This window comes from Buteo buteo, chromosome 27, assembly GCF_964188355.1.
Source record: "Buteo buteo chromosome 27, bButBut1.hap1.1, whole genome shotgun sequence".
NCBI lineage: Eukaryota > Metazoa > Chordata > Aves > Accipitriformes > Accipitridae > Buteo > Buteo buteo.
Window position 1 is genome coordinate 13,008,363 of NC_134197.1, and position 26,489 is coordinate 13,034,851.

General features: G+C 39.6%; 1 protein-coding gene across 3 annotated transcripts; it reads left to right on the top strand.

The window, feature by feature from the left end:
* On the top strand, nucleotides 1-25,290 carry EMP2 (epithelial membrane protein 2). Of its 3 annotated transcripts, XM_075058956.1 has the most exons (7): nucleotides 9-137; nucleotides 6,955-7,025; nucleotides 8,527-8,641; nucleotides 16,064-16,175; nucleotides 18,343-18,436; nucleotides 19,751-19,897; nucleotides 20,481-25,290. In XM_075058956.1, the coding sequence occupies exons 4-7, from the start codon at nucleotides 16,098-16,100 to the stop codon at nucleotides 20,663-20,665; spliced, it is 504 nt and encodes a 167-aa protein (XP_074915057.1). In that variant the 5' UTR covers nucleotides 9-137; nucleotides 6,955-7,025; nucleotides 8,527-8,641; nucleotides 16,064-16,097; the 3' UTR covers nucleotides 20,666-25,290. The 3 variants fall into 3 exon arrangements, with proteins under 3 accessions (XP_074915055.1, XP_074915057.1, XP_074915056.1); XM_075058955.1 differs by lacking the exon at nucleotides 8,527-8,641; XM_075058954.1 differs by lacking the exons at nucleotides 6,955-7,025; nucleotides 8,527-8,641 and having other exon boundaries at nucleotides 1-137.
* Nucleotides 25,291-26,489: the final 1,199 nt, after the last annotated feature.

The window sequence follows — 26,489 nt, forward strand, 5'->3', positions numbered from 1 at the left end:
TATTTTCTTTCCACACCCAGTTCGCTTCTGACATCATTTCTGCAGGAGGGCGGGCGGGAGGCAGCAGCCGCCGCCAGACGGTCGCAGCCCGCGCGGAGTGCTGCCCGCCGGCCCCGCGCCGCGCCCGCCCCGCGCCCGTGAGTAGCCTCGGCCGGGCGGGGGGCGCGGGGGTGAGCGGGCGGGGGGGCCGGCGGGCAGGGGGAGGCTTTGCCCGCCAGGGGAGGAAGAAACCGCAGGAAGAGGGGGAAAAGGATAAAGCCGAGGGTTTTGTTTACTGCGAAACAAACTTTATGTCGGCACTGACGAGCCCTTCTCCCGGCGCTGGCGGGCTCGCTCTGACGCCGGCCGGGGAGGGTCGTCGCCGCCGCCGCCCCCCGGGCGAGCCCCGGTCCCGGCCCCGCTGCCTCGGCCCGGCCGCCCCGGGGCGCTCCGTCCGCGGGAGCCGCGCGGTCGGCTGGGCAGGGGGCGGCGGGACCGGGCGGGAAAACGGGGCGCAGCGCGAGAGGCTCCAGGGCCGGGCCAGAGCAGCGGGGAGTTCGCTGTCCCCGCTGCGATAGTTTCTGGTGCTTCGGTTTGCGTTCTGTTTGGTGGTTTGTTTTTTGTTTTTTTTTTTTTAAATGTACTCTTAAGTGGCGTTTGCGTGTACTACAGTAACGTTTGATTGTTTTTGGCAGCTGACCCCCCCTAGTGGAAGGAAAACACACTCGTACATAATTCAGTGCAGATCTCGGTTTGTGAAGTTTTTGCCAGAGTTAAACGTTTTTCCACTTGAGTCAAACTACAGTTTCAATTAGCCAGTCTGTCTTTCTCACTGGTGGTTTTTTTATTGTCTGTAATGTCCAACTTACACCCGGGAGGTTATGTGCCAGATACCAGACAGGCAGCTTTCAGTAACATGGGTTGCTTGTAATACTGAGTATTGAATTTTAGAGGTCAGCTCCTTGTTTGGGCATCTCTAGGAAGAACAGTGCACTGCTATCCTTTCCTCAGCAGACGTACCCAGGGCTTGCTCCTACTCACAGAACGCTGCCACCAAGAAACCTGCAGTTCGGCCTCTCCGTTAATTTCTTGGCAGAAATACTTTGTTCACTTGGTGCAGGAAGGTCTTTTTTTCCCCAACACCTGGCAATAATATGTAAATGATCAGCAATTATTGCAGTTGAGCATCTTAGAAGTATCTTCTGACTTGATACAGGGCTGTGAAGAAACCCACCAAATAGCTGTAAAATACACACTAGATTTGCTTATTTTCTTTAGGAACTTGGGAAGTAAACAGCTATGGTTGGCTGATCTCCATCAAAAAGAAAAAGTAGCACTTTCTCTTAAGTTACTTTCAGATTCTGTACATACAGTGCTGGTATGTTAACTATGTAAAATAAGCCTTCTTGCCTGCCTGAGCAGATGTTTTTTCTGTCAAATAAAATAGTCTGTAATGACTCTTCCATCCAGACCTGCTCTCTGATGGTGATTTTGAAGGCTTTGCTGTCCAGGCAGGGTAGAGTAGTTCGGGAAAAGAGCTGTGAGGCTGGACTGCCAGGGCTGAGATGGCAGGTGGCTGCAGACATGGACAGGCAGGAACCCACACAAGTGGTGGGGGAGTACTGGGCATGAGTTTCAGTGAGGGGAGAAATGTGAATTGTGGTTTACTGGAGAGTCCAGCTACTTTTTAGTAAGAGAGTGGGTGACAAATTAAATGCCGTGCTAAGGAGTGCAGCTGGGGTATAGGTACTTACCACCGCTGGTAAAATCAAAGTGGGACTGGAAACAAAGGTGCATGGAAAACATGTTCAGCAGAAGCTGATGTGAGTTTATTCAGTATAAGATGTAAGGACTTGACCTTTGCTTCAAAGACATTGAAAAAAAGAACTCTTGCTATCCTCTGCATCCCTTTATGAACTGGTAGAATAAAATTGGAGGCTAGCCTGTTGGGATACCTGGGGGAAGATTCATCCTCCATGCTGAATAAAGGTGTGTACAGATTTTATCATGTCAGCTGCATGGCTGACATGGATGTTACCAGGTCAGCTGCCTGCCCAGCCAGGAAACTAGGAATTATTCTGCTGATAGCCATCAACATTAACTCAAGGTGAAATGCAGTAATACCATGAAAACCCTTAGGAGGTGATCAGTTTCTTGTTAGTATGCTCATTTGGGAAGGAAAATGGTCTGTTAATATCATTTAAAATAAAAAAACAACATACTATCAGCAGACAAGACACTACTGGTGGTGTATTCTTTATTTGTGGTCGCTGGAAAGACTTCTGTCAAAAGCACCTGAACAGTGTTGATTATGCTGAGGATCTGCTAGTGCGGAAAACCAGTGTATTCAACTTGCTTACGCAGATTTAAAACCTTGTTAATAAAGGAAGTTATTCAACAGACGAGCAGGTCAAGACTGAAGGCTGCTGCAACGTTATTCTCTTAGACCAGGGTTCTGTCTCAATTCTTAGATGCTGTAGTTATTGTTTCTGGCCAACATTGCTTAAAAGAAATTAACATCTCTACCTTCATCTTATACCTGCTTTCAGTTAATGCACTTTTTACCCCTTGATTTATTAGCATCACTCACTTCACAGTTGCCTTATATCTTTCTTTTACTTCCATTGTCATGGCTTTTCTTTTGTTGTCTTGTTTGTCTCAAGGTTGTTTCCCATCTTGGGTTTGATGTTCCTACAATGATTAGAAGAATGTTGTATTGATGAGTCCCACATGGATATTTAGAGGAGCAAGACCTTTCTCCACTTTTGCTAAGTATATTAGTCATAGCCTGTCTCCTTTCATATGCTGTTTCCCTGTCCATTTAAAAATGAGATGGATGGCAGCACAAGGAGACTCTTCCCTTTTCACCTGAATGGTTTGTGTATATTTTGGTTTTCCACTTATACTTCATGTTCTATTTGTGTCTGGAGCATCATGTAAGACATGACACCACCACATAAATCAGTGCAAGAATATGTTTAATTAAAGAGATAAGCAGGTCTCTGGGGACAAGATCTTTTCTATTGCTAGCTGGCAGAAGATGTACTTTCCAGGTCCTACTGCCATGTTCTTATTGGAAGACGACCCAGCAGAATGAGGCACTGTGTTACATAGGAACTGATAAGAAAGAGATTTACTCCGAAGTGTACCAAACACTTTATATAAAATCTATGCAATACTTCAGCACAGCCAAATTTGAAAGTAGAAGGGAGTGCACAGCTCTTATTGAGATCAAGTTGGTGTCAGAGGGAAAGCAAGGGAAACAAAGCATAGCACTAAGGAATTCCATTCATGGAGCTGTTCAACATTTGTTAGGGTTGGTTTGTTTTGGATGCTCAAAGCAAACCAGTGGTCTTTGTGGTGGGGTCTCAGTGTTCGCTATTTTTGTTGAAAGCTTTACTATTTTGGAGAGAAGATAATTTTGTAAAATATATCTCAATATGTCAGGTGATGCTCATAACTTCATTAGAAAGATAAGCATCTTAATTTTTAGAAAACAGATCTTGCTGGGTGGGATTCAAGAGAAAGCCTGATGGCCTGAATACATCCATCAAAGGAATTATTATTTCTTCACTGAATGGGGAAAATGTAATTACACCTTTTTGTTTTGCCTATGAAGTTTCATGGGCAGGTTTAATGATGGTATGTGCATGCCAGGTGAAGCCTCATAATTTGGGTGTGACCTTAAAATACAACCCTCTGGCTGTGTAGAGATGTTCACAGGAGTCTGTAGGTGGGGCAGAAAGTGGACTGACTCAAACACACCTTAGAGATGGCTATAGGATATGTATTTATGGTTTACTTCACTGATTCTTAAGCACCACACTATGTTTGGAATTGCACAGGCTGCAAACACCCAAGGTGGGCAGTATGAACTCTCCCCCAGGTGTTTAATGCAGGTGTTAAGTGTCCTGAAATACATCAAAATTATGGCCTTCTTCCAGGCAGAAGGTGACTTTGGAAGTCTCCAGATATCCTTGTTGAGTGGCATGTGCTGATGGTGGTCTCTGCAGTCAGTCTGCAGACTCATCTGGTCTCTACGGCTGATAGTTCTCAATCCACGGAAGCAACAAACCAGCCGCTTAATTCAAACGCAGAAACAAGCTGAAGTCGAGCGACTGCAAGGAGAGTCTAATGTAGAGCTGAAGAGAGCTGGCTGAGCCTGCCCGTTTATCACGTGTCGGCATACTTGGTGGAGCCTTTACCTGGCACTGTGGCTGGTACGAAGAGATGTGGCTCTGCAGCGACCCAAGCACTACGCGGGCAGCCAGCCTGGTTGAGGTGGAGCTGTAGGGTAGAGCGAAGTTGACACAGGTAGTAGCACGGGGTGACTGGGCTCTGTTTCCATAGAGCAGCCAGAGTGTAGAAGAGCAGTGCCACTAGTGTGCTCAGCTGTGCAATGAAAGAAGTGTTAGAAATCCTTCTGCCTGAACTGGTAAAGTTCACATGGCAACCTTTAAGTTTTACTTTAATTGCGCCAATTACAAATTAGAATGTAAAAATGACATTCTGAAGGTAGGCTGAGTATTAAATCCAATCGTATGCTACAGTATTGCTGTGAAACAAAATAGTAGTAGTTGTGGAAGAGTTTGCTCTTTTTATTTTATAGCCAACTGTTGTACTGTCAATAGAGATGTATTTTCACACTCTTGATAGATGATGTGTAAACTCTGAAACAACCAAAACCAAAATTTCTCAATACAGAGCTAGTCAAAGCCAAATCAAAACAAGCCGTTTGAAAATTTTACAACAGTGGATGTAACACATTTAATTGCTAGCAATTTCCATAGAGCATCTGCCAAAGTTAAAACAATATCAGCTTTCGTTTCTACTGAATTAAACACATTGCTTTCAATCTGGAAAGACAGACCTTTTCTGCCTTTGTTTGTTGGTTAATTAGGTGGAACAACATAAATCATTCTAGCTGTTCTGTTGTATCTGGAATAATCTCTGGATAAGCAGCAGTCTGCAGTCAGTAGAGCTCAGGGTCTGAGATTTGCTCTCAGAACTATATTAATGTCTAGAGTTAAGGCTGCAAGTGTGCTTTTTTTTTTTTGCTTTTCATCGGATCAGACTGAGGACACATTTAATTTGTCAACCTGATGAAAAGGTCTGGTATTATACTTGGTCTGTCCCTCCCTGCCCTGCCGAGTTATTGAACAGGGACAACCTCGACACCAAAATCTAGCCACGCAGTGATTGAGCAGGGGTGAGGCCAGGCCACACCTCAGTTCAGTTGTTTGCTTCAGAGGCAGGTTCCCAGGAGGCTTCTCATAGCTCGAATAGCTTATTGGTACACCCCCATGTCATCGTCCCAGCTCCACGGAACGGCCGTCTGGTTCCCCCAGCCAGAGGCAGGGCTGTGCCAGCAGGCTGCAGAGACTCTCTGGTTCCTGACCACGGCTCTTGAGTGCCGGCAGGCAGCGGTGGCCCTTGGGTCACCCTCAGAAAAGGGGGACAGGCCTCGCTCACTCTTGGTAGGTCTACCACCCACCTGAGAAATGAATCCTCCCTTAAAGCTGAGTGTGTGTCATCAGTCCCATGATCACCACTTGTATTACTCCACTGTACAGATCAACAGTCAGCATTGCTCTCAGCATTACCTGAAGTCTTTGAAAGGCAGGGCAGAATTCAGTAGAGTGCCCAGGGCATGGGTATCATGCAAAAGCATGTTGCAAAACATACGGAGACCTCAAAGAAACTGTTGGGATAGCCTTCACAGGAGTGCAGGACTGGAGCGACCTCTCGGGTCACCAGGTCTGCTGCCCTGCTAGCATAAGCACTGGATAATCCTTTTTTGTGGAGGCGGGTCTTTTTTTCCCATGCTGTGGTGATTGTAAGGTTGTTCCAGAACCTGACAGCTCTAAGAGTTACAATTTCCATCCTAAATGAGCTCACACCTGATTTATAGCCATTTATTTTCATCTTTAGGTTAAACAGTTCTTTTTCCTTCCATGTGTGTGCCTTGACCTGCAAGCAAGTATATCGCCAGTCTGTCTTCATCTTTGAAAATGAACAAGTCAGAACGAGAAGTTCTTGCCTTGTTTAGCTTAGGAAAACAAGCTTATAGTACTTTTAGACCAGCTTGATTGTTAAGAACGTTTTAATGTATACCACAACTTTGTTTATACTGAAGTGATATCTGGTGCACAACTGAAAGCAAACTGGCTGAACAAAGAGGATGCATTGAACACCTGAAATGATGTTTGCTTTTTTCAATTTCTAAGCATACAATTAAGCTCTACCCATACATACTTCCAAAGTTACAAACATTTTGTAACATGTTTTGCAGATGCCTCTGTGAAAGCTGAGAGAATACATTTATGTTTTGAAAGAAACCAGAAACTACAATATACAAGCAGTTCCTTCTTTCAGATTACTGCTGGGTAATTTGAACAATATGTGCCCTTTGAGAACTGATCTCTTGAACAGATTGCTTCCATGGGGTATCTTTCATTAAAGACCAGTTTTTGTTAGCATTTTTCCAAAGGCATGTGACTCTCAGCATAAGCTGAAGGTGGACGAGCAGACGGTGGAGGGCACAAGCAAGGGCTATGATGGGAATTAGAGATGAATTGTAACCATTTCAGGTGTTATTTAGTAATAAGGTAGGCTACCTTAAACCACTGTGGGTTGTGTTGGGATTTAAAAGCAGACATAGAACAGGCTAAATCTGAGATAATAATTATCTAGCATAAAAGTGCAGTTACAAGAAACAGTGCTTTAGGGAAAAAGAAGAATATATGAAAGATTTACTTCTGAGGAATATGCTGGTTGGTGCTGCTAGAGGAGGACAAACATTCTGTTTCTGCTGAACACACAAAAACCTCTAAAGAGCAGTTTTGAAAAGATGAAGGCTTAAAGACTATTATTCAAATATGCCTGTAGTCGAGGGTCTGTCAGTGCAGGTAGCTGGCTTCTGTCCCTGCTAAATTGTCTTCTCAGTGTATAGTGGCTGTTACGTTTCTCTTCCAGGTTTTGCTGGAGTATTGGAACACATCTCTCTTGAATCTTTTAAGCTTGAGGCTATTTTTTAGGATTTTCAGGTAAGATGTCACAAGATGCTCATTTTCCCTGTAAGTGCCACTTCCCCACCCTGCAACAGGGCATTATGTTTGTGTTTTCCCATAGGTCCTGCCTGTTTTCTTCTGCTCAGTCTGCCCACAAAGGCTTCGTGGCAGAGTGACTTCCCTCTGCAGTGCACACAGTAGGGCCATAGTGAAAGGAGTGGTAGAGCAAGTCTAAACCAAGTCCAAACTTGTTTGCAAATAAATGACCGACACAGTTACAGAAGTGGCAGCAATGCTGGCATCCCTAGGTCAAAACTTTATTAAAAGCATTCCTAAGAAATTAGAAACATCAGCTTCTTTGGGTCTCAGTACTCAAAGCTAGCACTTTGCGTTTTTGCTGCAATTTTTTTCTTGTTTTTGTTTGGAAACATATGGGATAGCAGGGTTATAATTTCCCAGTCTTTGGAGTTCTGGCTTAATAGCATAGATCAAATGAGGAGGACAGGGTAAGAAGGAACAGAGGAATCCAGGGAAAATCTGCCCGGCCTAACTGTAAGCATGGTCTTTTGGTAACTAGGTGGGGTTTCTGAGGAGGAGCTAAGATTTAGTGTTTATGAAATAGATTCAGAAAGTGCTGAAAGGGTGCTTCAGTATCCCCTCACACATAGGTGATAGGTAGGCCAAGAACATGAGCTTATTCACTCTAAGTTTACTATTGTTCAGGCAGTCCCACACAGTACCAACAGGATGGACAAACACCCAACCACCGTAATAACAAAAGGCTTTATTAAGCTATGGTGCACATTTATATTAATCTTGGTGCACAGAAGAAGCAGACCTCAGGGGTTTGGTTGCAAGCAAGATTTTCTGAAAGAAGCTAGATAAAAACTAGGTCATACCATATCTTGCCAGTTTGTCTCCAAGCCCCTGTATTTCATTATCAAAATACAAGCAGCCAACTGCTTTAATTGTGCTGGAGGTTGCTGGGTCTTAACACAGCCTGCTGCAAGGGCACCAACAAATCGAGATCTGGCAGAATGACCCTACTTTCATTTTCTGCCATTGAGTTAAAAAAGCATAAATGTAATTCAAATAGAGCTCTAGAAAATGGTGTGAATTAATTTTTGCTGTATTGATTATTTTTTTTTTGCCTACATACAGTGATTGTGTGCAGGGAACATTGTTTCATTTCCTTCTGATTTCCTTGCTTTGTGATGGACTTTGAAAAGCAGCTGGAAGTGTGAGAAGCTCTCTTCCTTCCACATAAAATAGGCAGCACAAACAGCTACGGGCTTAAGTGTGTTCTCAATTAACAAATTGCTTATAAGCAAAAAGAGCTGATGGTGTCTGTGCCATCTAGGGACTGACAGGACACTTGGCCCTCTTGATTCCAAGTCCAGCATCAAGCAGGGGCCTGAAATTTTATTTCTTGAAGAGCATACGTTGTTCTTCACGCTTAGCCTTATACCAGGAAAAAATGGGGTGGGAGCCTGTCTGCTGTGTAGACTGTTACTCTTATTTTGCTCTTCCCTCCCAGGTTCCCATTCAATATCATCGATGTCTAGTCAGAGCCCACGAGCGCTTCTCGGAGGTTTGCTGGCTGGCTAAAGAGATCACTGGCTGAAAGAGGACATACTGCTTCTGTATTGATGGTTAGCTCTGTAATACCTGAGCATGAAAACAGATCATAATTTGAGTCTACACCTGAACATGAAGAATAGGTCAGCTAGAGTCCAGTTCAACAATATGTTTGATTCCCTGAAAACAGAGAGTATGTGAGCAGAAATACAGAGACTTCCACATCTGTTGGTAGATCTATATTTTTAATTACCAAATGACACTTGTAAATAAGACTTTAATAAAAGAGAAAGCTCATTTTCTCTGTAGTTTGTACACCTGTGAGGTCTAACAGTAGCAGCTCACTTCATGCACCAGAGAACTATCAATACGTTTTTCAGGGATTATTGGCAGCAAAACCTTTGCATGCTATTTATAAATCTGCATGCAATGTTAGCTTCAAGATTAGCACTCCTGTCCTATGAAATGTTTAAAAGGCTGGTTCCTTAAAGTAAGGCTCCCAAGTCATCATCTAAAATAGAACTAGATTGCTTTAGTTGTATTTTCTTTTCTTTTCCAATATGCATTGATGACACAGGAAAAAAAATAAGAAAGAAAGGTACAAGGATGTGCTTATCCTTTCGAGACTTCTCCTTGCATGACAGAAGGATTCTTCTGTAGCTGACATGGAAAGGATCCAAATGTGTCACAACTGGGGTGTGTGCACAGCAACACCCAGGGGTGCGCAGAAACCCTGAGGACAGTGAGGATGGGCTGCTGTGCTGGGCACCTCTGTCAGACCAGCCTTGCAGCTCGGGCATGTGGCCAGGTTAACACTGCAGCAACAAAAAATGACAGACAGGTGATCCAATGGAAATTACTCAAATGATGGATTAATGTACAGATACCACAGACTGTGAATAGGGTCAGAGCAGTAGTCAGCTGGGAGAACACTGGAAGGGAAAAGTGTAGAAAGAAAGTGTAAGAAAGAGCTTGGATATTATCTGCCTTGTTTTAAGGAATATCACTCAGTAAATTATATCTTGTAATGTTGGTGTTCCCAACTGTTAAATTAACTCAGGCAGAAAGAATAATGAAATTGGAGTAAGTTCTTTCAACTGGTATAATTATTCCCTTGGTGTTAAATTTCCTGATTTTCTTGTCCTTTATGTTGTTTGATATTTAGGCATTAGAGGATTGTTGAAATCCTCAAAGTTCTTGCTAGTTTGGGAGAATCTGCTGTCTGAACTTACTTCACTTTTGGTTCCAGTTCTGGGAATCACAGAAGAAAAACAGAACCCTTCATATCTGGTAAAATTAAAAAAAAAAAAAAGTTAACAGTATCACTCTGTTCCTTATAAACCAGGGAATTTTATGCATGTTTAGAGACAATGGTACAGGCAAAACATGAGCCAACTCCTGAGTTCTCTGTCATGAGACACCATGAGATGTGGCACAAGAACACTGAGCAAAACAAAGTGATTATCATGTAAATCCAAACATCTTATGATGCATCACAAGATGACAGACTTCTCATGCCACCAGGATACAAGCTTTTTTTTCTAATTTCACATATACAGACTTAATTATAGCACCGAGGGGCAGAAGAATTGATAGTTAAGGCAGCTTGCTTTGATTCAGTTTTACACCAGTACCTCAAGAAAGTTCAGCTGAATCAAATGCTTATTGATGGCCCAAAGACCTGCTGTTCTAGTTGTAGTGAAAAATCTCAGTGCAGAAAGCTGCAGGTATGGTAACTTGTTTAGCAGGATCCTCTACCCCTTCTTTTGGGTGTGTCTTTTCAGCACACTAAATGTGGGTGATGAGCAGTTTGCACACCTCCAGCCTTGGTCTGTACAGAGCAGGAGCTGTTCTGCAGTGTTTTCACCATGGTTCTAGGAGTATAACCCAGGATTGTCTGTGTTGAGATTTTCTTCATACATGGACTCAGATGAAGATGATACAAAAACCTGATTTGATTTTAGGAAGTGAGGGCAGCAGACAATGTTGTAGGATAAGCTTTAGCTTTCTCAATGCAGATGAGCACATGATAAACATACTGTACTATGCACGTTTCTCTGGTTGCAAAAATCAAGTATGCACAAACATGAGAAATAGCCTGGCAGCAGAATCTAACCGCATGGGAAGAAATGAAAGCATGGGTTGCGGAGATGACATCTGGACTGGAAAATAGTGATAAACCTTCTGCTAAGAACTGTCAGAAACAGAGTTTTCCTTTTTGCTTGCTTGCTGTACAAAGCAGCAGAAAAAATTCAAATAGGCATGTTTCTTTGTACTGCTGGACACTGAAGATAAATGTTATCTTGAAGATAAACTGAGACTTTTTTGGGGTGGTGGTGTGGAGTTTGACATAGGTGGCAATCCAGTTTTGTGATGTGTTTGCTTACTACAATACAGAAAAGTTAGGAACCCTGGGCTGGATACTTTTCTTTTTTACTGTGTAGTTCTGTGATCATTGTATTGTTTTATCTTGTAAAAAGGTACTTGCCTTTGCATGTCTAGAAGATTATAGCAGAGGCCCTTCTTAGCCACCTCTTGTAAAGCACATCAGGCTCTCATAACAAAAGTGCAAATTACTGCTTCCAGTAGTCTGCATTACTGAAAAGATTAAAGATAAGTGTGACTGCTGCATTTATCCTCCCTGTGCAAAATAAGGTAGCACTTTAGTATTACCCAAAAACAGTTCTTCTGCACTAATTGAAAAAATATTTGTTGTTAATATAACTGGCCTTTTGTTTTCAATGTGTTTTGTGTAAGTATCCTGCAACTTAACAGCATTTGTGGGAAACCTTATTACCACAGCAAATCTGGATGTGTTCAGTAGGATTCTCATAACTTACTCTTTTTGGATTCAGTGGCAGTCTGCACTTCTAACTCAGCTGTACCTGCACATTTCTGCCTTAAAACATACAAGTGGTATTAAATGCTGAGGCTTGCAATTGAAGAATTCATGTTGACATCCAATGTCATTCTTACTATAACCCCAAAATCTTTTTTTATGTCACATGTGATGAGCTAAGTCAAATTTTATGTTCTCTTTTGTCAGAGCTTTGCTGGAGATCAGTACAGGGAGGTTCCTGAAATAGCTATGGATTGACAGGAGAGCAGAGCTGGAAGGGACCTTTGGAGGTCTCTAGTCCAGGCTTCTGCTCCAAGCAGAGCGTTAGTTCAGGATGCTCTGGGCCTTGCTTCAGTCAAGTTATGAAGATGTCCAAGAATGGAGATCCCACAGCCTCTTGGGCCCTGTTCCAGTACTTAATCGTGCTCATTATGAATATAATTAATACGTTTTTCACAATTGGAATATTCCTTGTTGCAACTTGTGACTGTTGCCTCTAGTCTTTTCATCATGTACTTCTGAGAAGAGTGGCTCCATCATCTCTATTAAAAGACAACTATAGTGTGTCCAAAAAGCTTTTCTTCCGTGTGTGTGTGTGTGTGTGTGTGTAAAAACTATTAAAAGAATTCAAACCACTTTGGGGAATGATGAACAATATCTGTTGCATCATCCGTCTTCATCCAGGCCTAAAGGCAGTGTACTTGAAAATCACTTGACTTGAGACCATAGTGTGTATTACTTCAAATGATAGAAAGTAAAAAATTACTCTGCCCAGGAAGTTTTTTTTGGTCCATAGAAATATGCTTATCTATAATCAAGAGACTGAAACAGAAGAGTTGAGCAATGGTTCATTTAAGAGCAAGACTCCTGTAAGAGCAAGAAACTTTTTCATAGTAGCATGTATTAGCACTGATAATAGGCCAGTGCTTCCAAAGCTGCAAAACAGCCACAGAAAAAAATACTACAGGATCCCCTATCATATTACATATCAATATCAAAGTTTTACTTGAAGAGTCTGATCATTTCTATACATCCTCTTAATATAGTTGTTAGCAGATTCTTGTTCAGTGCAATAGTACAAAGTACTAGATTCCCAAATGTATGTGATTTAAAAATGTATTTTCTGTTCTTATTAACAACCCCTTTTAAGCAATACTTTCTTGTGACTGCACAAATTAAATGTAAGAGATGATAGGATTTTAATCTAACCCAAATTGCTGGTTGTTCTGTTGAGCAGAATTAGTTCAACCAGGTTAAACAGTAGTGCTAGCTTATTTGTTCTTGTACGTACCCTCCGTTTTGAAAGAGCAAAGCAAAAGCCACTGCCAGGTGGCGTGCTGTTGGTTTGGCAAGCTTCCGCAGGAGTTTCAGCTGCTGCTAAACGAACCGGGGACGATTGTGAACCTGAAGAGAGCCCTTGAGAAACAGTTAATGGTGAATAAGAAACAGTGAGGAGTACAGCTAGTATGCAGAATAGGATGTTACCAAAGTGTTTGGTTAGTAATAAATTATTAAAGCAAGCATTCTGAATGTTAGTGCAAACAGCGTTTTCAGAAATTCTGTCTGTGAAAACAACTGTGTCCTTCCCTTGCTCATAGAGAGAGGGAAGGGAGCTGCCGGCTGCTAGGGGGTGCCCAGGCAGGCTGTCCCCAGAGGACCAGGGAAGGAAGAGCTTCTTGCTGAAGGAGTGGGAGGATCTTGAGTCTCCAAAAGAAACTTTTAAATTCCAGCATTGTCTGGAGTGCAAGAAGACTGGTAGCTAATAGTCCCCCCTGAGAGATGCAGTCCAGAATTTCTGCCCTGAGAGGCACACAGCTACTGTAGGAGCTTCTGCATCGTTACTGGCTGCATCTTAGAAGAAGGGAGCTGCTCTTTGCTTCTTGCGCACAGATTACATTGTTTAGCTGGAAGACCCTCTTCCGTTCATTACTCCTTGTGCAGGCTGTGATGAACCAGCCTTGGTCTCCATGGGAAGAGAAAGTTGCTAGGAGTGATTGAAGTCCACAGATCTTTCTGTGCACCTCTGGGATCCCTGCTCAGGCACGACAGACTGAGTAACAAGTTCTTCTTGTCTTTTCCTGGTATTAATTATTTGGAATTGGTCTGTCTCCTTCCTTTCCCCCAGTGTATTTAATTCCCGTATCTCTGTATAGTTGTTGTAGCACTGTGTGCACAGAAGTTGTAGCAGCTCGTGAAGGGAGCCATTACCAGCAAGTCAGGAGGAAGTACCTAAAAATGGCTGTTACGAAGGTTCTTCAGAACAGAAACATGAAACTATTCCTACTGTCCTTTATTTTTTTGTAAAGACAAAACAGAAAGCTCTTTCATTCAATCTTGGCTTTATTTGGGTAAAACATAAAATGTCTTCTCCTCATCAGCCATACGTGTTTATCCATCCTGTTTGAAACACTTCTGTTTATGGCTGAAAGCAGTAAAACAAAAACATTCACTTGATTAAGGATTAAGTGGATTTTTCAGTGCTGGCAAGTCCTGATTTTGCAAGATTGTTTTTAATTAGGTTACATTTTTCCGACTCTCTTACTTTATGATGCTTCATGTAATAAGATGAAATTGTATTGTTATTCTTAAAATAATACTGAGTACAATTTGATTCTCTCTCCTTATATGGCAGATGACTGTTGCATTATTGTCTGCTTAGATACCATCAGTGCAACAAATGAAACTCAGAAAAAAACCCAACCACAAGACAAGAGAGTCCTGTGTGAATGCTGGTACATTTCACAATGAAAATATTTTGATGTGGCATTATACAAAACCACAAAATATCTTCTTTTCCTTCTTCCTTCCTTTCATTCAATAAAGGCTCGATAGAGAACCATGAATGACATTTCTAGAAGCAGAACTAGATTCAGAGGATCCTGAGTCATACAGCAGAATTGGCTCTTTGGAGGAAATTACCACTTCTGTTCTTTGTTGTGGCTGAGAAGGCAAAGTTTAACAGTGAGAAAATAAGAAGGAATAAAAATTTGTGTAGCTGCTTTCCATATTTTAGGATTTGACTTAGTTTTCCCATACAGTCATTCCAATTAGATTTGGATATAAGGTTATCCGATCAATTTTCATTTTCTCAAAAGCACTTTAATACTGTTTGGCTTTGTGCTTGTTATAACGGTGTACTACAGTGTAATGCTATACTGCAGTGTAGACGTAAAGGATTAGTCTGGAACTTCTAGTCTCTATTCAGCGTGTTTATATGCTGTGTGTTATCTTTTTGTTAAAGTTTTGCAGAGTAATTGTATTTTGACCTCATCAAAATGCCAGTGGAGCTGCTTTAAAAATGCTGTCAAAGTAGTCCTTTCATTTGGTTAAATTCTGCATGTGGTTTGTGATTCTAATAAATGGCAGTAAGGGAGAGAGGGTTAGACATGAAAAAAATCATGGAAGTCTTGAAAAAAATCATAACTGCCTTTTCTTCTAGATAGTTGCTTTGTTACATGAATGGGATCATTTGACATAACAGAATGTCTCCAAAGCAAAGGAAGTGGAGAAACATGCATTAATGTACTGATGAGTGATAACATGCAGATAAATGCTACAGAATGGTGCATGTTAAATGCAACAAAAATATCTGCAGATTGCTGCAGATGCCTTACAGAATATAGCATATATTAATTGGCAAGCATTTTTACACAACAAGAAGAAAAAGATAATAGATATACCAAGCAATTGTACATTTCTATGTATTAGTAACAGTAGTTTTCCCTAACTTATTTGTTATATGCCCACAGATTTCTTGGGGATTCCAGTTCAAATAAAGTTTGTAGTTCCTTTGTACATAAGAATTTTTATTTTCTTTTCATTTGAGATGTGAAATGTAATAAAAGGGTTAGATAAGGTATGAAGATAATAGGTAGACTAGAGAGAGTATTAAATGACTGAACATAAAATAACTAACTGGATTACTACATGATTAATGGGTTTATTCAACCCTACCGGTCAGAGCAATTTATTGGAGAAAATGGTAGCCCCGAGTCATTCATCAATGGATAAAATGTGTAACTACATAAAGAAAGGGCAACCTATATGGGACCTAAGGTACAACAAAGCTGTTACTAAATCTAGGAGGTAGTTCCTGATGCACTTAATTTTGTTCTTCAAGCATCCTTTCGAAACCTGCGTTTCTTCCTACTTTGAAAGCATGGTTGAAGCAAGACCTTACTATAGCCAGTGGAAATTCTAGCATCACATGCAAACGAGGCTGTCATTTGAAAAGTACTTCTCTAAAAGTCAACATGAAGGAGTTTTATATCCTTGCTGGAGAAGCACATGGAAAGAAGCTTCTCTCTGTGTTTATTCACTGCAGCCATCCCACTGGCAGGTTGCAAAATGCACCTCTTGGCTTTATTTCAAGTTGTGATTCATTTTAACACCAGTGATGCTAGTTACGTATCACATGTAACAAACAGAAAGCTGTTATGCTGATGTAAAGTCTGATTAAGTGAAATCTTTTATCTCTGGAGAAAGAACACGTGCTGTGGGCTCACAGTGCATACGATGTTTCTGACTAACAGCACCTCGCTCTGAAATACACTCACGCTGGGCTTGACTACTCACAGCCACAGTGAAATAGCGTAATGACAGGCTGATCCGTTGGCAGCTTTTAAAGACTGTTCATATATGCTTTTATTTTTAACAGATTTATCTCAGACTAAAGCCTCCACAGATCAAGGATGTTGATTCTTCTGGCTTTCATTATTGTGTTTCACATAACCTCAGCAGCACTGCTGTTCATCTCAACTATTGACAATGTAAGTGTCATTTCTTCTCTTTTTCTTTCAAACACACAAGTGTTTCTTTGCTTCATAAAAATGAAGTTACTCTTCTCTGGTTGTCTTCAACTTGCTTATTGAAAGCACAGAACTTTGTTAGGCACTCCTTATACCTTTTCGTAACAAAAATGCCTTGAATACGCATGTTGCTGGTATACATGGATAAGACTATACAAGTACATGCCATGCATTTATATGGCATCATGTTATAAGCCCATGTTATGCAGCTAATCTTCTCACCTGTGACAGACTTGGCCAGGGAGTATATTTACAAATTGCAAGGTAGAGCTATGGGACTTCATTCAGCTAGACATGAGGGGAAGTGCGTGGGGGGAAATCTTTCGTCCTTTTGTGTCAAGTACATGAAATCAAACAGCTCATGGTTAATGCGTGGGGATAATTTCAGGCAAGGTATGCTTTGCCTCAGAAGTGGTTGTCCAAGATACCCACTTAAAGCATGAAAGAGACACCATGAGTTTATCAGTTTCCATTCAGTTGAAGCAGTTTCAGCACAAAGTTTTAGAATAATTTAGCTTGCATTCTTTTCAAATTTCCTTTTTATTTTTGTGACCAGAAAGAATTTACGTTCCAATATTTACATCTAGCTCTTAATTGAATTTTCCTCTTTCCAAAACAGCCTGCTATCCTGACTGGTACTCTTAACTGTGCACTAGAGTCTGTCTTTCTCCAAGAGGTTCGGTGTATGTACAGGCTTTTAGGATTAAAAAATTGTCTGCTGAAAATACCATAGTCAGTGAAGCTGGTTTGAATCCCATAGTCTTTTCCAAGACTATGCTCCAAGTGACATGATGTATTACCCACAACCTTTTATTGCAAAATTGTACAAACTCAGATGTTACCTTTCAGTCAGCTGGTTAATTTGTTCCACTGAAGTAGGTCATTAATTGAGCACTAAAGCAGGTTGTCTTACCCTGCTCCTTTGAATATTTAGAAAGCTAGGACAATGGACAAAACAACTTATTCTTAGTTCAGATCTGCTACATACAAATCAAATTATTATAGAAATCCTATGCACTCTGCTTTTTGTCATTAGCTACTTTTAAACAATTACAAACTTAAACTGTGTAACCACCTTCTATTAGATTTTATCATCCTCAGAGGCTTTTTATAGTCATAAACATAACTCTGAAAGGATTATATAGTGCTCAGAGCTGAAAAATAATACATTGAACTTGGACTGCAAAATCCAAATGAATGTCATCCTGAGAAAGTAATGCTTTTTCTTAAAACACAGTGTTACTATTACACATATGCCTACTATCATAATATATTAGTTTTTATTGCAGTATTGTTTGCAAAGCTGCACAGTAAGTTGTGAGGTTTCTGGAACATCTATTTAAGCAGCAGATGCTACCAGGAGTCATATTTAAAAGTCATATTTTTCCAACTCTGGTCAAAACAAAGGCCTGGGTAGCTATCGGAACGGGAATGGGTTTCCTGAGGAAATTCCACTTGTGTGGAGTGCTTGGCATTTCCCAGGCTACCGTAAAAATCTGTTCAGTCACTGTAGTACCATTTTGCATTCAATGTTAAAACATCAAAATAGAAATACCACAGGAGGATCTTAATCTGTCGCTAGCCACTTCCAGTCAGATGCCATAATCTACATACTGCATTTGCACATTGACAGCACAGCTACGTTAAGTTGAGATTAATTCAATTCAGTATCAGGAACCAGAAAATTTATAAAGGGCTTCTGTTTTGTAGATGTATACCCTGCTATTTCCTGCGAATTAAAAAATGCTCTGCTTTTAAACAGTTGTGCATCCTAAATAGGGTCCGGATAAACAAAGCAGATCTTGTCTAGGTATCTTAAGGAGTGAGCAATCACTGACTATCCAAAATTTCTGCCCAAACAGTGGAAAATGGGATGTTTAAGATTGTCATTCCCTTTTCTATTTTACACAGGTCTAAAATGAAAATGACATGTGAATAATGATGTACCCTTTATTCCAAAATGCCGTTAGACCTCAATTTTAGTTTCAGCGGTTAAGTATCAAAAATGAACAGAAATTAGTTCCAGCTGATGTATATGATCAGGAGACACTCGGACAACTAGGGGGTTTTGTGGGGGTTTTTTGTTGGTTTTTTTTTCCTGGAAGAGCCCTTTACTTTTATTTTGCAGGCCTGGTGGGTAGGAGATAATTTTTCTACAGATGTCTGGAGAATATGTGCCACGAATACTAGCACCTGTGTGGCTATTACTGATCAGTTCAGAGGTGAGTGTCTCTCCATGCCTATGTCAGTTCCTTTGGCAGGAGATCTGGTGAAATCGCTATGAAATGTACAGGGGCAATAATATATTTGTTAAAAAATCTGCATGGTCTAACTACTCAGGTCTTCTAAAAACTGTTCCAACAGTGTATCTAAGAGGAAAACAGAGGGAACTGTCAGGTGCACTTGAAAGCCCAGTGCAAGAGTAAACACAAAACAGCTAACAACGAGTGCTAAAGAGTTCTTAAAAAATCAGATCAGGTAAAAACAGTGAAGTCATCTGAAAGTGTGGCTGAAGTGATAGAATTTGCCTCAGAATTGAGCTGAGCTGCGTACAGGCATGGGGGAAAAAGTGGAAGAAAGTCAGAACACAGGCTGGAGTTGTAACAGGACTTACACAGCACAGCCCAATATCCTGCTTTACAAAAAAAAAAAAACAACTGTAAAATGTTACATTTACTTTATTTCTACACTTTCAATCTTTGTGTATATTAAAGAGGTAGATGATTTGAAGAGCCATGTACCCATAAAGTAACTTTGCTTTCTGAGCATCAAGTTGGTTTAGGGCATATCTATGCTGCAGTGAGATGAGATGATCCATTACACACAGGCATTATCTAAGCTAACACGAATTTAACAAATTTGCATTTGATGTCTGTATTACTATGCATTCATTGAAATCAGGTACCCAAAGTAGCTAGATTGTAAGTAGCCCAGGTATGTCTGCTGTTCACAGACCTACTAACTGCAGTGTGGCTATGCTAGAGGAGAGGAGCTTATCTATATAGCTTAGCTTGTCTGTATGGTTGCAGCAAAGTTACACAAAGCAGCTACATGCAGTTACACATTATTGGTTACTTTAGCTCCTAGTTATGGGGAAGTAATTGACAGGACAAAAAACCTGAATCAAAGGAATCTTTTGTGCTGAGCGTGGATATCCTGTCTAGTTACATCTTACTGGATAGAGCTGTCTGCAGGTCTGGTGAGAGGCTCGGGTCTGCATTTGTAAGCTATTTGAGACACCTGGCAGTTTCACTGTGCTTTTAGTACATTGATGGTAGCAAAGGATGTGGTGTGGGAGAAATAATCTCTTTGGTATTTTTATTCAGTTTTATGAAAAGCTTTTAAAAGTCCTTAAACCACTGGCTGTATTAATACCAAGGAAGCAGAGAAGAACCACCCTAGGCAATGCATGTACAACTGGTTTGCTCTATCTGCTGAACTCCTGCTTACAGAACATAGCTCTGCTTCTCTACTCATTGCAGGAGTAGGCAAAGAGAGAAACTGTATTTTTAATCAAGGCTGCTTTTGTTTTGCAGAATATCAATCAATTCAGGCTGTTCAGGCCACCATGATCCTATCTACTATTTTCTGTTGTGTGGCATTTCTGGTTTTCATTCTTCAACTCTTCCGTCTAAAACAAGGAGAAAGATTTGTGTTAACCTCTATTATCCAGCTCCTGTCATGTGAGTGATTTTTCAACACTTGTGACTTTAATGATATTTACATGAAAGTAGGAAAGGGAAGGGGAAAAAGATTTCAAAAAGAATGAGCTGCATGAGAAATTTGTAGGGCTTTTGAGGCCATAGCTTATCCTTCTTATTTGTTTAAACTGTGAACTGCTCCATTCTGTACTATTTAGGCAGTTAAAACATGGATAACATCACTGCTCAGAATGAAGTAATTTAAACTTTGAAGGGAAGAAATCTGAGATTCTGGACTTCTTGAACAAATTAAGTAACTCTAATTGTTACAGGCAGGTATTCCTTTAACTTTTTGTTACTCTTTAAAACTGTCCAGATGTTTAGAATCACTTTGTGTTCACTGCAAATGACATAAATACACAACAGCACTTCAAATTTAATCCATGCCAAAAAACCTGAAAATGTGTCCTGAAATGCTCTCAGTTTAGTTTGAGGATGGAAAATGAGTGCCTACAAGAAAAGGACATTAGTGGAAGCAGCTGACAGAAGAGAGGCAGTGAATAGTTGTTATGCATGCTGATAATATTTTAAGATGCTAAACATTACTATTTTTTTCCTCCTCCAGGTCTGTGTGTCATGATTGCAGCTTCCATTTATACAGATAGGCATGAAGAACTACACAAGAGCAATGGTTATGGCACTGAAGTTTCTAAAGGCCAATATGGCTATTCCTTCGTCTTAGCCTGGATTGCATTTGCCTTTACTCTGATCAGTGGGGTTATGTACCTAGTATTAAGGAAGCGTAAATAAATGTCAGCAGCTAGTTATTTCTGTCACTACAGTACAAAACCAAATTCCAGTAACCATTTTGTATATAATCATTTACATGGTTTTGTAGTAAAGGTATTGTTTCTCTAAAAATGTACTGTGTTCTTGATATGAAACAGAATTTAAAAAATGGCAGGTTTAATGGAATGTCTGGCACCTACAGGTCAGGGGTCTAAGCAGGACAGAGCCAAATTGCTTCTTTTACATATTTCATCATCATAAATGGTTTTCCCTTTACTAGACATTAACAGTTTGTTCCTGGCCTCTAGGAGATTACAAATAAAGCCTGTGCGAATTAATTTGTAAGCAATATGCTAACTATGTTCCTGGACCAGCTGTATCCCTTTGGAATGGGTTAAATACAGGGGGAGTAAAAAATAAGGCCCAGATCACAGTGAAAAAGCAAATCTAAAAGCCCAAAGCTGCACTTGGTGCGTCTGTTCTGGCAGAGGACTAGTGTTCTGCTATTTATAATGTGCAGTAAGTGTCATCAAGCTTTTATTAAAACCACTTGCTTTGCAAAAGTAAAAAACTCCTTTTTGTAATCCAGCAAATGATTCTCTTGATTCTCTTTCACATTTAATTTAAACATACAGAGCCTTTGGTGGGAGAATTTACCAGCAAATTCACTGCGCAACTTCGGACCGGAATAGTCTGAGAAGGAAGAAATACCCCACTCAAGTCCTAGATCCTTTTATTTTTATTTTTGCATTGTGCAGTCTTTCTGGAAGGAAGAAAAGGGGAAAAAAAAAGCATTACCTTGCCTACATCTTCAAATTTCTAAGCAAATTGGTGATCAAGCAATGCCAAATCTAGGTTTTTACAGCCAAACTCAACACATTTATTACACCGGGCTTTTATTATATAGAGAATGATTTCACGGCTAATATATCATGTACAAAAGCATTCCCTGAGTCTGCCCATTAGGAAATTGGCCTTTAAAAAATTCATTCTAAATTCCTTTGTAGATTTTACTTGAACTAAACACTCCTACTAAATAAATCTGTGAAATTACTATGCTTATTAATCCCAGGATAGTTTTTCAAGATAAAATGACTTCGTGATTTTTATTTTTCAATAGTTTTGTGAGAGAAATCTGTACTGTAATACCAGGCTTAACTGCTCAGCAGTCTAATACTGGCTTTGCCCAATGGTGATTTTGGAATTGGGAAGATCAGCGTGGAAAATGAATGAAGTGGCTTTTTCTGGTTAGTCACAGCTTTGATGCTTAAATATAGATTTGACCTTGTAAAAGCACTAACCATTTATTTATTTCAGTATATTCACTACAGCTGGCCCAATACACAGGCAGTAAAAAAGTAAATAGGTTTTGAATGAGGTCTTGCACTTAACGTAGAACAAATTCGTTATCACAAAGTAGCGTCGATACTTACTGCATTATATATCAACTGATGGTCTGACCCATTCCTTCAGATAATTCATCCTTGGTTTCTCACAAAGTAAAAGTTCAGGTGCATAACTGTATACAAACTGACTCCAACATGAGTAATAGGTTGTATAGTTCCATCTCTGTTCCCTGAACATCCTAAAATGCTTCGGCATGTACTACTTGTCTTTTGGGAGCAAAGAAAGCCCAACAAGACTGTCAAAAAATCAGATGAGCAAGCAGGGCAACACATTAAAAGTAGTAATAATAGTAAAAAACCCAAATCAATCTGAGCAAAATGCATTCTCACCAGTCTAACATGATGCTAGTATTTTGTCAGGGTTTTTTTTTCTCTTATTGAGAATGCCCTCAATTTCAAGAATTATTACCCTACTTTTTTAAAAAAGTGTGTCTACAGTTTGCTGAATACATTTCAGATTCAAAACCTGAATTTTGCTAGCAAGCAGAATCCGTCTTAAATAAGCAGATGCCGGTTTAGGGTTGAAAGTAGATAGACTATTAGAGCTAGTCTAGGCATTTTGCTAGTTTTATTCAAACATGTAATAGTAAGGGAAATTCTTAAGCAAATACAGATTGAAACATGTCTAGAAGACAGACCTGTAAAATTGTACATTAAGCTGTTAAGCCACTGACTTGGAAATGATGCTTCTTCAGTTTCTTGCCTTGATAACGCTCGGGTCATTTATAGAGCAAATACTTAAAATAAAGATATATATATACATGAACACACAGCTTAATTCCACAGTAAAAGCTCTGTCCCTTTAATGAGAAGTGAAAAGCACGCACACCATGGTGTACAAACAGCAGCATATACATGATACCACATAGAATGGATGGGAATGTTCTGTATACCAAGAAAACAAATACCAAACCAGTTTGAACTAGAGTTTTAACAGGACAAACACATTTTAGGATATTCTTTCTACCTGATATGCCTTTAAAATATACCATTTTCTATGCTCTATATATTCTGAAACTGTACATGAAAATAAAACAAATTCTTGTACTGTAATAGCAAACTCAATACATTTAGCAATCTGACCTTGTCTTTAAGCTTGGGATATATTTACACAATGTTGGATGAGAAGTAGTTGAGTATTTGTGTGAACAGGTAAAATTAAATTCTTCCTGCCTGTACTAGAACCGCAAGCTGGTTATTTTTGTCCTTTGTTGAAGACCTTCCAGGATAAGCAGACAAAATATTAGTGTATTGAACATTTAAATGTATGGTGTCAGAATAATAGCTACCAAGTAATGTAAGATCCACAGATGCTCTGATAAGTAGTTTACTTGTAAGGGGATTTTTTTCATCATTTGCAGAAACAGCTGGGTATTTAAGATGAGGTTGAGTGCCTTGACCATGTGCGAAAATAATGTTAGAAACAGGCCAGTTACATCTGTATCTGCTCTGGTCCAAGCTTCAGGTTTGCACTGAGATGGTAACAACACAGATTGGTTTTTACAGATTGATCCAAAACACTGGCCCCCAACTCCCCAGAAACAATTTCCCAAACCCCACAAAATTTCTGCCTTCTAATCATAGTGAACAAAAGGGAAAAACTCCAAGCTATTAAAATATTCACTAGCAGCTGTGAATCTACCTTGACATTTTTTACATGGCAAGTAAGCATCTGAAAGCAAGTACAGGAAACAATCTTGGAAAACAAATCTAGAATATTTATGTCAATATACTTTAAAAAAAATAGGTATTTTTTTAATGTGTTCCATCCAGGACAAGAGAAAATGAAGTTCTGCACTACTTTGCTATGAGATACCTTAAAAAAAAAACAAAACCACCCAACATTGTAGGTGATAAGAACTGGGCAGCTTAGGCACTAACTATTTTATTACCCCAGCTACATCAACAGTTCATTTTACATGGTTCTTAATGGCTTCAAAATAATGGAGGGACTACAGCAGTGTTGTCTTGAGCATTGTGGAAGCTTGTGCCATTTAGCCAAACAGACAAAACAAAAGAATCCTTCCTATAATTTCTAAAAACAGGAGTAAGATGAGCCACTACCTTTCCAAACACTGAAGAGAGCTAAGTTCCCTAAAATCATGGTTCATCAATGCCACTGAAATAATGAAGCTTAAAATTTTATTATATTTTTCATTTTTCATAGGTGTAATAATCCCCTCTGAAGTAATAAGATGAAAGTGTGGAAGTAAATCAGTTTTAAAAACAAGACTCAGTTTTCAAGGATGTAGAAACAAGCTTACAGAATTAATGAAATAAAGTTCATAACAGACTGTAACAAGTAGGAAACTAGGAAATTAATACAGTCTGCAGTACAAATAATGCTTTGGCTCGGAACTCACTGCAAGTAACAACATAGTACTTAATAGTGGAGCAATAGCAGACCACTTGTTAAGGTAGTCTGGGTCTCCTAAAGAGTATTTTAAGGAGTTATAGATTGTATATCACAAAATGGTCTGTAATGTCGACATATATCTTTTCATTGAATGACAAAGTAGTACTTCTTTGGGATGATAACCTGTGATAAACAGCAGGCCACTGAAAGCAGCAAAGCCCTTACTTTGCCTATTTTCTTCCAATGTGATGCAGAATTGTTACTGAGGTTTTCATGGAACAGATACAAGTCATAACTGTGTAGGGAAGCACACTTTGGACTAATTTCTGTAAGGGTCCATGACAGTGCAAACCCCTTTGGATTTTGCACATAAGCCACTTTTACTTTCAGGATTCTGAGAGGGGTCTCTGAATTCTTCAGCAAGCTCTGGACAAAGAGGGATCCTTGGCAGTGGAGGAAGATGTGGAAATTGCTTGAAAGTCTAAGCACCAAGACAAAACCAGTTGTTATTTAAACAGCAATAACAAATAAGCCAGTTACGCTACTTTTTATTCATACTAACTAAGCTTCATGTACATATATAAACTTCTGAATTGTTACTGTCTGTATAGTTTCCAAACTAACAGAAGTGTGACAGATTACCTGATGTTCATGTAGTACTATTCAGCATGTTGCTGACATTTGGTTTCTATCTGTCCAGTAAGTTTCACCAAAGTAGAAAGCACTCCTTACATGCTAGTAATAACAGCTTAGAACAACAACTTGTGTGTATCAAAAGGAGTGCTGAAGAGGTTACCAGTATTTCTAGATGGGGGGGTGTGTGTGTGTGTATTCTTTTTTCTTTTTTTTTTTTCCTTAATAAATTTAGCCAAAAGGACACATAACCTGTGCATGTACTTAGTTACTTAGTTTTAAAACAGGTGTGCATTGCACATGCCTTCATAAAATTCAACTGCTATAATAAGTTTCAACAGATACGAAACGATCCTGATAATATCTGAATTATATGATGTGGTGCAGATTTTGTCTATTTTACTGCTGCTTCTTGGAGAAGAAAGGTCACATCCTATTTCTCTCTAAAACAAACAAAAAAGTGAAACTATTTCTGAAAAAGTCAGTTATGACAGCAACAAACACAAATGCTAAAGTTCAGAAAACTTCATTTAAACCAAATATGCACACACTGCTATAAAAGAAAGGGCAGGAATACAACACGTGCACTGCTGCACAGACTCAACCTTCTTAATATATTATCAGCAAGAAGTAAAAAAGGTGCCATATTCTCTTGAGGGTGTTTTTTTAATATTACTTTAGCTATTTTTATTCTTAGTAAAATATTTTCAGCAGAAAAAAAATAATCTTTCTTATGCTTAAAGTGTCTGTAATGAAGAATTAAACTGTTTTGGAACCTAAAAGTTCATAGGGTAAAAGTTTAAATCTGTTGGCAAACAATGTTTTCACACATTTACAGGCATGACAAATTTGGAGGGGGAGGGAGGGAAAGGAAGGAAAAAGGCTAAGTAGAGGAAAAAGAAGATAAAGGGGAAAGGACAACTGGAACAGGTTTTGGAGTTAGGGGGTTTTGTGTGTTTATTTCTACAGACGGTATCTCCTTGCATTACTTAGTTGCTTACTTGTATAGAAAATGTTTTACTCTTCCAATATCGTTACAATAGAGCCTCCTCGTGGCGAAAGAGAAGTCTACTCCTTCAAAGCCCAACTGTTTAAACACTGTTCCTTTCCCATTTGAAAAGGTCTTTAAAAAGTCTAACTTCCCATCAAGTTCTAAACCATCCTGCAATATGCAAATCCACAATTTAAAAATTATTACCGTACAAAAGTTGAATAAAAGGAGTACCTCATTTGATGTTTCTTCTCTCAGCTTTAGGAAGCCTTAATCGAGGCACACTGGCTTCGAATCGTTTGTTTGATAAATATTTCTGATCTTTTTCTGTTCTGCCTGCAAACAAGATGCAAGCTTTAAATATTATTTTTCTACCTGTCAAAAGACAGCTTTGTTAAAATCCTTACTTCATATATAAATGATTTTTTTCTACATGCTGTGGGTTTTTCCCTATTGTGA